Consider the following 12,154-nt stretch of genomic DNA (forward strand, 5'->3'; position numbering starts at 1 on the left):
ACTGGGACAGGCTAGAAATGAGAGGACTCCTAGTTGCCCTGTGTTTCTTTCTCTTTGTCATCAGAGAAACTAAAGCCCATGGTGACAAACAAACAGAAAGTTTCTCTTGCCTTGGGACATATATCAGTAGCTGGCGATTGCAGAATGGTCCTAACCATTGTTCTTTGTTATGTGGGTCATTCTTCCCCTGTCTCAGGTTCAAATCCAACTTCTGTATTTCACAGCTGAGAACAGTACACGCTGCCTATTTGTAGTACGCTGCCTATTTGTAGTACCCATTTAATTGTTGGGTGTTTAGCTAGTCAGCCTGGCTACTGGTTAGGGAGTTGGCTTCCTTCATGTGGAACTCGTCAAGTGTACGCAGACTGTGAGAAACTGAGATTCCATCAAAATTGAAGTGTCCAGAGTTGTGACTGCATCTTAAAGAATTAAGGTTCATCAGTCAGTGGCAGGATTAAAAATGGAATTCAAGACCCCTGATTCTGTGTCCTGCATTTGTTGTGTTCTCTGGTGTCAAGTGTCTAAGCCTCTTTGGTCTACATGTGAAGACTCAACATCCACAAGGGCATCCCTTCCTTCTCTTCCCTGATGTCCAGACAGTACTCTCCTGAATTTTAGTGGTAAGTCTTCACTGACTTCTGTGCCTGTACTGCCTCCCTTCTTAGTTCATGCTCCTCCCCTACGCGTTAGAAAGGAGCCCATCATCCTCACATCATCTGCTGCCTGACTTGGCCTGGCCTGTCACCAATTCTGACTTTTGAGTCTGGCTACAGCCTCATGGAGAGTCTCGCCTCCTCCTGCCTCTTTCCTTGCACATCTTCAACCTATAGACTTCATCAGGCCTCCTAATGCATGGACTGAATCCCATGTTGTGCCTTGTGGTGCTGGAGTATTCAGGTTTTCTAACTGTGGGAATGTGACTACATGTGATAAACTCTATGCGTGCTTTCTCCTTGTCTTTGTGTATTCTTCTACTTGGAGTAGTTCTGTGAAAACATTTGAGATATATTGGGGCCAAGAGTTTGGCCTAGTGGTTAAAGTGCTTGCCTAGCATGCATGAAGACCCAGGTTCGATTCCTTGGTACCACATACATAGAAAAAAGCTGGAAGTGGTGCTGAGGCTCAAGTGGTAGAGCTCTAGCCTTGAGAAAATCCAAGGATAGTGCTCAGGCCCTGAGCCCAAGCCCAGGACTGGCAGAAAAAAAAAGAAAACATTTTAGATATAATAAGAATTAAGTTATATGGCCCACTAGTTGCTGGTAGATCGAGCCAATATAATCCTAGTTACGTAGGATGCTGACATCTGAAGATGATGGTTTGAAAGCCAGCCTGAGCAATGAAGTCTGTGAAGTCTCTTATCTCTAATCAACCACCCCAAAGCTGGAAGTGGACCTTTAGCTCAAGTTGTAAAGGGCCATCTTTGAGCAAAATCTGAGGCACAGTGCCCAGGCCCTGAGTTCAAACCCTAATATCAGCACACACACACACACACACACACACACACACACACACACACACACACACAAAGTTAAAGTTATGTAGCTCATTTTGTTTCTCTTGTACTCTTCTTAAATTATTTGTACCCATATCTGTATCCATGTCTGAAATTATATTATTCACTATTTGGAGAAAGAACTAGAGCTAGTGTATAGATACATCCTCTCTACTCTTCAGTAAAGATTGTGTTTTTCTAAAGAACCAAGGCTGGATGGAATCATTAGTGATGTATGAAGCAAGGGTAATGGATGGCAGTCCACAAAAAGATTTTCTTCTTCAATATTGAGGGTTGTTCAGGTAAAAATGGTTTAGACACTAAGGATCTGTCCATCCATCCCTCTGTCTGCCTGATATCACAACAAAGACTCAAACAGACAAACTAACTTTCTGTCCTTCCCTCTCAACACTGGAGCTCTACACCTCCCTTACATGAGCACAGGCCAGAATTCCCTTTTCCCCACAGGAACTGTATTCTGAAACTGGACATTTCTGACCCTTTATCTCAGCTCTCTAATGTTTACTGCTCTTTATTAAAAGATAATTGAGAACAATAGTTGGTAGGCAAAGTTTTGAGAGGAGATTTCTGTCCTGACAGCTTGTTTTCTCCTATGTAAAACAGTGGCAGGTTTTCAAACTTCCCAATGTTTTTCTCCTGTTGATTGCTCTTTCCTAATTGAATCTACCCAAGGAGAGAATCTATGTAGATTAGGAAATCATTCTTAATCTTCTCAAGGCTGCTAAATTGGCCAATGATACTCCCAGACACCAAAAATGTAGAGCAGTTTTAAAGCAGAGAACCTAGTAAATAAGGAGAGTATTGACACATAGACTCAAGTATGCAAAATTTCACTGACGTCTGTGACCCAAGGACACAAGAAGACAGAATAGAAAAATGGTTTGAGGCAGGTATTTGTTTGCTTTGTGGCAGTCCTGGGGCTTGAACTCAGGGGCTGGGGGCTATCCCTTAGCATTTTTGCTTAAGGCTGGTGCTTCATCTCTTGAACCACAGTTCCACTTTCAGGTTTTTGCTGACTAGTTGCAGATAAGAGTTTCATGGACTTTCCTGCTCAGACTGCTTTGAACCATGATCCCCATAGGCACGAGCCAATGGTGCCTGGTTCTCTGATTGTTTTATATGAGTTTGCCTATGTTTTCCATGATAGACTCAACCAACTAGATTCCATGGTCCATGTGCCAGCATAGGATTCATTATTCAGTCTGTTCCTCCTTAATATCTCAGAAAAGATGGGCGTGAGACAAGGAGAGGGAAGTTGGTGAGCTTAGTAAAAGGGACTGAGCCACAGAGAAATTCACTTTCTACTCATAGGCTCCCATATTTCTTGGCAAGTGATCATGAGACAGATTCATTGTATGGAAAAACCTGCTGGGAAGGAGGAAAGAAAGCCCTGCACGACCAGCAGCATGGTGTACAGAGAGGAGCGGCCTCTGTCCTACTTCACGTCCCAGGATGTGATTGGTTCTCTGCTGGCCAATTCCACACATGGCTCACCCTACTGCATCACACCACCTTTCCCCTCCCTGGGTCCTGCGTCACTTCTCACGGACCCGTCCTCAGCTGCGGAAAGGTACCGGGGATGGAGAAGACCATTCATGGCCCTAGATATTCGCCTGGCTATTATTCTCTTCCTGTGCTGTGCCTTCAGGTCATCAACTGGTCATAAATTAGCACCATGTGATATCTCCAGTATGGGTGGGTGGGGTCTCCTCTCCTTCTAGAAGCAGGGTCTGTGCCAGATTAGCAGAGTCGTTCCTGAGGACCCACTGGGAAAACAGGATTGTGTCTGGTGAATTTACCCTGCGGGGCTTGGGTTGGTGGCTACCAGGCCTGTACCAAGCACCTCCTTTCCTGCAGCCTGAACTCCTTGAGGCTTCTACCCTCCTCCCTACAGACAATTTTCATCAACTACTAATTGGCCACCAGGGTGCCACACTTTAGAAACCAATTAAGATAATCTAGGGGAGGAAAATTGGTCTCAAGCTCAGTGAATGTTGGAATGGATGGTCATCCTTTATCCCCATCTAGTTCCACAGACATCGCTCTCTCCCGAGGGCCCGTGGACTGCCCCATGTCACAGACATAGGAATAGGTGGGAATGGCCATCTTTCTACAGGATTCTTCTGTTCCTATTTTCTCTGTCCTGACAGAATACAGTGAACACCTCGTATGGGACCCTAATGAGGACCTGAGGGGCGTCACACCTGGGTGCACCCAACTTGGTTAGCAACAGTCCTCATGGAACTCCTAATCTCCAGGGACGTGGGTCTATTTGTCAGTTCCCAGTCATCTGCCCTTGGCCAGGAAGAGAGAGTCACAGGTGGTACTCTCTGCATTCCCCTCCAGTTGAGCAAAGGCCCCTTAGATTTCCCCAGCACGAGATCCAGCCTAGAGCCAGCATCTGAGTGTGAAGGCATCTGAGAGCCGCAGAGAGCCGGCCAGGTAAGAGGGGTGAGGAGATCAGGGGAAACAGTGTTTCCAATGACAAATTGATACACGGACACACAGACATACAGACAAGTCCCGGGAAAACCAGACCCACTGGATCCCTCCGCATCTAACCAAGTCTAAGAGGGGAAAATGTGTTGGTCTTCCAGGTAGAAGTCTTTTCTTCCAAAGTGTCTGTTAACTAACAAATGGACAGAGAAAGTCCACCTCCAGGATAGATACAGAAGGAGAGGAGGTGGGGTAAGGGAAGAGAGGTGCAAGGTCTGCTGACTACAGGTCGTTTATCAGCTTGGCCAAATGGTGATTACAGGTTGTTTCTCAGCTTGGTCAAAGCTCAGATCTAAGAGTCTCACTTCAACAAAGAGACTTCTCTTTCAGACATGCAAAGTCATCCTATTTTCCCAAACTGCAACTTGGTACAAGTTGGGTTCCTGTGTCCATCAATGTTTTGTTGGATGGCATAATGAAACAGTGTCTTAGAGCTCAGTTGCTTGCATGTCACGTCAGACTGTGTCCCACAAGAGAGAAATGCTGGCTTAGATGGAGGCCAGAGACTAAGAAGCTTTAAGATGGGTCCAGGGACCCAAGCTCTTAGTGATGCAGCCATATCAGATGCTTCAATACATCCACACACCAGCTTGAGTCTTAAGACATCAATGTGTGAGATTAGACTTAAGTATGTTTCAGTCACTCAAGCTAAACATCGTTCTCAGAGAAATGGTGGAAGCAGTGTCTTGCTATAAGAAAGTTGCAGGGGAGCTGAAGTGTGCGTGTGTGTGTGTGTGTGTGTGTGTGTGTGTGTGTGTGTGTGTGTGCCCTGTGGCTTGGATTCAGTACCTTGAGCTCTCACTCAGGGTGCTTGTTCATGGCTCTTGTGCTACCACTTTAGCCACTTGTCCAGTTTGGCGTTTTCTAAATGATATTGGACACAAAGAGCTCATGGACTTTTCTGATCTGGATGACTTCCAACTGCAATCTTCCAAGTAGTATTCTAAGTAACTAGGACTCCAGGCATGAGCACCCAGGGTCCCAGCTATGAAATACATTTTTTGTGCAGATATTGGGACTTGAACCCAGGTCAAGATGCTGTCCTTTAGGTTTGTCCCTCAATGGTAAGTCTCTAGCTAGTACTTGAACCAGAGTTCTACTTCTGGCTTTTGGCTGATTAATTAGAGATAAGAGTCTTATGGACTTGTGTTGGCTTTGAATCACAATCTTTGGAGCTCTTGTCATGAGTGGTTAGGATCACAGGTGTGAACCACTGGGGCCTGGAACTGGATACATTTTTGAGGATATGTAATGAAAGTCCAACAGGACTAAGAATTAAGTGCATCTTTGTCCATTCTCTGGTTTTCTGCAAAAGCTCCACCACCTGGGAGTTAAACCGTGAAACACTGCCATGGTATCCACCATCCACTCAGCCCACTTCTCCATACAAATGGAGAGTGTGGAAAACTTTCAGCCCGTTGTACCCTTGGTTGCAGTTCACTTCCGTAGGAGCAATGCCCCTTGAGCTCCCTACATCTCGTCCTTCTCATATCTCAATACCCGTCCTTAATTTCACTAACTCTGGTTAAGGTGATTCTGGTATTCTCCTCACTGCCCAACAAAAAAAAATTACAGGTCCAAATCAGCCTTAGTTTTTCTTTATTAATTACATCAATCCAAATCTGGCTGTCTGGCTGTCCATTTATCTGTAGCCTCTTGAGTAGCTAGGATTACAGTTGTAGGTCACCAGTGATCAGATAATAATAGACATAGACATATTTGCCAGTCCTGGGGCTTGAACTCAGGGCCTGGACTCTGTCCTTAGACACTTTTTGCTCAAGCTAGCGCTCTGCCACGTAAGCCACAGCACCATTTCCAGCTTTTTCTGTGTAGGTGGTATCAAGAAATTGAACCCAAGGCTCCATGCATGCTCGGTGAGCACTCTACCACCAGGCTACACTCCCGGCTACATTTTGATTAGTTCCTCATTGTGGGAAAATGTGTATATCCTATAAGGCATCCTTCTAGAATGCTCCTTATGATGTCTTCTGCCTCCACTGTCCAGCCACCTAACAGTGTCTGCTCTTCCATTTTCTTCAGGCCTTTGACCCAACAAGAGGGCATTTCTTCTTCTGCTTAAGATCGTGAGTCCTAACAAGGTACTACAGTGACACTGTTTTCCTTGGCCTCCCTGAGAGTGACATTTTAATCCTGCATTCTTTTTTGCATAGACCTCATGAAATGGCCTCATAAACTCGATCAAAGAAAAGTCTTCCGCGTCAACAGATGCCAGTCTTCCCCACTGTCCACTGCAAGTGACCAGCAACTTAGGTCAGCGGACTCACAACTGTGTGCAAAAGTGACCAGACCTTAATAACTGAGAAAATACAAGGACAGACTCCATGCAGGTCTAGCAATACCCCTGAATAGTCCAAAAAGTGAGAAAGTAGAAAAGCAACAACAAAAATCTTCAGGATTTCCACAGGCATGGAGGGGAAAAATCAAACTAGAGTCACAGAATTCCTTCTCTTGGGACTCTCTGGACAGTCAGAAGAAGAAGAAGTTGTCTTTGGGGTGTTCCTGGGGTCGTATCTGGTCACCCTGATGGGAAACCTTCTCATCATCTTGGCCATCAGCTGTGACCCTCACCTCCACACGCCCATGTATTTCTTCTTGGCCAACCTCTCCAGTGTCGACATCTGCTTTTCCTCTGTCACTGTCCCCAAGATGCTGGTGAATCACATGACAGGCAGCAGGTCCATATCCTATGTGGGGTGCATGACCCAGATGTACTTCTTTATCACCTTTATCAACATGGATGGTTTTCTCCTGGGTGTCATGGCCTACGACCGCTATGTGGCCATCTGTTGCCCACTGCACTACAGCTTGATCATGAGGCCCAGACTCTGTGCCATTCTAGTGGCCATATCCTGGGTTATCACGAACCTGCATGCACTCTTGCACACTCTTCTCCTGCTCCGGCTCACATTTTGCTCAGACAACACAGTGCACCACTTCTTCTGCGATCCTTACCCTGTCATGGAGCTCTCTTGTTCTGATACCTTCATCAATGACTTGGTCGTGTTCACTGTGGGTGGGGTGATTTTTCTAACCCCATTTACCTGCATCGTCATTTCCTATGCTTACATCTTCTCTAATGTGCTGAGACTGCCATCTGCCCGTGGGGTAAGGAAAGCCCTGTCCACCTGTGGGTCTCACCTCACTGTGGTATCCCTCTTCTATGGGGCCATCCTGGGCGTCTATATGCGTCCTTCCTCCTCCTACTCATTCCAGGACATGGTGGCCACTGTCGTCTTCACGGTGATGACACCCCTGCTCAATCCCTTCATCTACAGCCTGAGGAACCGTGACATGAAAGCAGCTCTAAGGAAGATAATCCTCAGATCCCAGAATAGAAATATTTAGAAATGACAATGCATATCAGTATATAACTCACCCACAAGCATATCTGTGTTTGATGATATTTGACATTGATTGTGCTTATACTCTTGAGGCTTATACCTGCTCATAATTATAAGCCTGTTAATTTTTACTGTATAAAAAGGGCTGGTTGGGTGGATGCAGTGGTTCACCCCCCTAATCCTAGCTATTCAGGAGGCTGAGAGCTGAGGATTGCAGTTCAAAGCCAGCCTGGGCACTAAAGTCCATGAGACTCTTCTTTCCAATTAACCACCAGAAAACTGGAAGTGATGCTGTGGGTCAAGAGGCAGAGTGGTAATTTGAGCTGAAGAGCTTAGCAATAACAGGGAGGCTTGGAGTTCAAGTCCCATGACTGACAAAATTTAAAAAATGCGGAGGGACTTATTGGAGCTGGGCCCTGGTGGCTCACACCTGTAACACTATCTACTGCTATTTGATGATCACAGTTCAAAGCCAGCCCAGGTAGAAAAGTCAATGAGACTCTTATCTCCAATGAACCACCAGAAAATCCCAAGTGGCACTGTGGCTTAAAGTGCGTGGTGACTCGTGGGTCCTTTCCTATTTCTATGAACTCCAGGAAGTAGAGATTCCCTTAGAGCTGGAAAGTCCACAATTCCTTTCATACCTTGGGGACATAGGGACATGAATAAATGGTAGAATTGTAATGGGAACATGGGAACTTGTGATTCCAACTCTAAGCATCTAAAACTCCAGTCATCTTCTGCACCTGAATCCTGTGTCCCACTTTCTCCTTCCTGATGTCAGGACAGTGCTCTCCTGAGTCTCCAATGGTCAATCATCACCATTCCTCCCTTTCCTGGCCTTCTTGTCTGCACTGCCCCCTTTCCTCAGTTCTTCAGTCACGGGAGTTGGTTTTCTTCACATCAATGGCTTCTTGCCATGGTCTGGGCCTCTCACCAATTCTGACCATGATTCAAACTCTGTGATAAGTTTCTCTGTTCTTACCCATATCACCATTTAACCTTCCTAGTGCACTGGTATTGTATCCTGTCAACATTTCTCACAAGCAGTGGGAAAGGCAGGGAGGGCTCCTGCTGCTCCTCTACTGCGACTGAAACAATGTCAGAGAAAGAAATCTCATTCCCTTCACTCAGTACACTTGGCTTCAAGTCTACCATGTCTCTTGCCTATGTGACAATGTTGAAGAAACTTAACTGAGTATTGCAGAGGTGTGTCCTTGAATGAGCACTCACTCTTTTTGTGTGCATGTAGGCTGGTCCTGAGGCTTGAACTCCAGCCCTGCACACTGTCCCTGAGCTTTTGTGCTAGCATTCTACCACTTGAGCCACAACTCCACTCCTGGTTTTTTTGGTATTATTTGGAGATCAGAGTCTCACAAATTTTCTTGCCTAAGCTGGCTTCGAAGTGGGATCCTCAGATCTCAGCTTCCTGAGCAGCTAGGATGATAGACATTGAGTGATGTCATGATGGGATGACACAACGATGTGGAAAATACTAACTGGGGATCATAAAGAGTTATATAATGTAATATTTGATAACAAATATGTGTATCAGCTATTTCAGAAATGAAACTGATGCATGAGGGGAGTAGATGAAGTCCATTGTACAGGAAGCCACATTCCCAGTGTGCTGAGACGAGCTAAGCCTGGAAATACACATTCTTCTGCGCATGTCTGTTTACTGTGATTAGTGAATCTGTGAAGGCCAATGCACAAGTACTAGAGTTTAAAATTGGGGGAGAGCCTTTCAGTAGAAAATGAGGAGAATTCAGAAAGAGACAGACAGACAGACAGACAGACAGACAGACAGATAGATAGACAGACAGATGAGAGAGAAGGAAAGAGAGGGAGAGAGAGAGAAGTTCTGGGAAAGGTAGGAGGGAAAGTTGATGAGAAGGACATCTGTGGGGACAACTTGAGGCCACACGGGCTTAGACTATCTACCTGAAGGGAGAATCTTTGGGATGATGTTGGAGAAAGAAGACAGTCAACTTGCTAAAGGGGATTAAGCCAAACCAAACACAACTTTCCTTCCACATACCTCCAAGTTCACCATGGAAGGTCATGATTCATCACACACAAGGTCCTGCCCGCAAGGGGAAGAGCCATGCCTACAATGTCAGCAGCATGGTGAGAGCATCTTTTGTCTGTGTGTGGTGTGAGCTGGTCAGTTGCTGGTCCTGGTCAATTGCATGAGAGCCTGTGGTCATTCTCCCTCTCTGTGAGCCAGTGTGATTCCTCATCCTCTTACTAGGTGGAAGGGGAAAGCCAGGGATGAGCAAGATGCCACTAAGTCACATCGAGACCCATCCTTGTTACTTCCTGTCTTAGGAGGGACAATGTCACAGGACACAATTAGTTGTTGCTACAGCCCGGCACTGCACAGTTGTCTCCAGTGCTCTGCATCCTTGGTAGCAGGTGCTGTGCAGATTCCTCCCTGGAGACAGCCAGGAAATCTAGACTAGGTACCATGATCTGTCCTCCAGGGCCTGAGTTAGCAGACACCAGGAGCCTCTGTTTCTGAAGTTTAAGCTCCTGTGGTGCCACACCTTTCCTCTCCACAGACACCTTCTGTCTAGTACTAATTGGCCCCTGGGGCCCAACGCTTTAGAAACCAATGGAGACGACTCAAAGAGGAAAGTTTGACTTGAGCTCAGTGTATGTCAAAATAGACGCTCATCCCTGTGCCCACGCAGTTGCCCCGACAGAGCTCTCTTCTGAGGAACCAGTGATACATTGAGGTACTGCGTTCAAGCCACAGGACTAGCATAGAATGGGATGAGAAAGTACAAGAAGAAAAAAAAAGATCTGCAAGATATTAAATAGCAGAATATACAAAAATCTCCAGAAACTAAACACCTTGTGTAGAAATGGAACAATATAAGGAAGATAAGGTAATTAAAAGAAAAAAAACTCAAGTCCCCCACCCACAAATAACCAATTATTAAATAGGCAAATTAGCTGAAAGATTTCCAAAAGGTGAAATGTAAGTGTCCAATAAATACATGAACAAACACTCAAAATTCCAAGGCTAAAGGAAATGCAAATCAACTCTGATATTTTGTCAGAAAGTTGGAAAAACTCATTTCACATTTTTCTCCTTGCTTCATTCTCTCCACCATGAGCTTGCCACTGAGTCCTTCTATCCTCTCTTGCTTCTGACAACCACAGCTATTCCCAAACCACCATGCTAAGCCTGCATACTCTCAAGGCCTTCCCCAGACTTTCAAACACATAAATGCCCAAATACTACACAAGGTATTCTGTGGTATAGAAACATGAGCAAAACTGTTTTCTTTTCCATGAGAAACCCTAAACCTTTGCCAGCTAAATCAAGACAGAGAAAGCCAAAGCATCTCATGTTTTCTCTCATGTGTGGAGCTTACGGCGAGAAAGCACATGAAAAAAACTAGGAGGGGCAGTTTGGGGTGTGGAGAGGAACAAGGTTAAGGATCTCTTTTCCTTGGGAGAAAGAGACAAGCGAGAGGTATTAACAGAGGGAGTGTATAGAACCAAGATGCATTATCAATGTGAACTTGTAACCTATTGTATTATAAAACTATTGTATCCTAGAAACATGTCTAAAAACGTATCCCAAATATTAGTATACAATTACATGCACCAAAATTGTCAATGAAGCAAATTTTTAAATTTACACCAGAAATGGCCATTTTTCATGATAAGGAAAATCAAAGACAGATACAAATGTGTGAGCGTTTAGAGGAAACTCTACCATGTTGAAAGTCTTCTATTAAAAAAAAACAAAACAGGTGAGATTGCTGGCAAATATTTCCGCATGAGATGTTTCTCCTGTTCTCGTGTCTTCATCCAGACCACACATAAACACTGAACCGTAAGGAGGCCCCATGGGGCGCCAACCCTAGGGACGCCCAGCCTGGCATCCATCCTCATGGAAATCTCCATCTCTGGGGATGGCAGTGTATTTGTCAGCTCCCCGTCATCAACGCTTGACCAGAGAGCAGCAGTGGTCCTTCTATGTGCTCTCCTCCCGTGAACGAAGGCCTCAGTCCACCTCTGAATTTCTCCCTCACCAGGTCCAACATGGAACCAGCAGAGGAATGATGCCGTGAAAGCACTTGATGGTAACTTCTCCGCCAGGTGAGAGGGCTACATGGAAACCGCCAAGGGGGTGGTGCAAAAGGAGAAAGACAATTATGCCAGCCAATGCTGAGCAGGACGGGTCACTATTATTACTAACCTGGTCCAGAGCTCAGATCCAAGAGCCCTGCTTGTTTCCACCCTAACAGAGATATCCCTTTCCCATCCAAACGCGGCCATCCTGTTCCATCCTGGATCTACACCTGCATACCATGTTTCTATGGGTCCATCCAGAGTTGCCTGTTTTAGAGCTCAGATGTTGAATCATGGTCTGAGTCTCAAAGAGAGGGGCTGGTCTGGGATTGAACTCTACAGACTATGGTGGCCTCCATCTTATGGTCCAGGGACCCCAACACTCAGTGAGGCAGGTAGGTCAGAAATCTCAGCTGATTCACACACTGGAGTTTGATTCACAGGAGATCGGGGCAGGAAAGCAAGCTTCCACACACTGCGCTTACTCAGGCTAAATGCCATTATCCAAGGGGTAGTTGAAGCATTTTGTCCTTATAGAGAATCTGTAAGGGAAGTTCGGTTACATTTCCAAAGATGTTTAATAAATACTCAATCAGAATCATGGGGATGATGCAAGACCTACCACTGAGTACTTGTTTTCTGTAGAAGCTCATCGGGCTGACATTTAAACCAGGAAATGGTATCATTTTCT

The 12,154-nt window shown here is 45.5% G+C and overlaps 1 protein-coding gene across 1 annotated transcript; it reads left to right on the plus strand.

The window, feature by feature from the left end:
* Window positions 1-6,418: 6,418 nt before the first annotated feature.
* On the plus strand, window positions 6,419-7,375 carry LOC150044669 (olfactory receptor 1f45-like). The gene has a single exon (XM_090321040.1). It carries the CDS (start codon window positions 6,437-6,439, stop codon window positions 7,373-7,375), a length of 939 nt encoding a protein of 312 aa, XP_090177166.1. The 5' UTR covers window positions 6,419-6,436.
* Window positions 7,376-12,154: the final 4,779 nt, after the last annotated feature.

Source organism: Megascapheus bottae, chromosome 29 (genome assembly GCF_031878675.1).
Source record: "Megascapheus bottae isolate mThoBot1 chromosome 29, mThoBot2.hap1, whole genome shotgun sequence".
NCBI classification, from domain to species: Eukaryota; Metazoa; Chordata; class Mammalia; order Rodentia; family Geomyidae; genus Megascapheus; species Megascapheus bottae.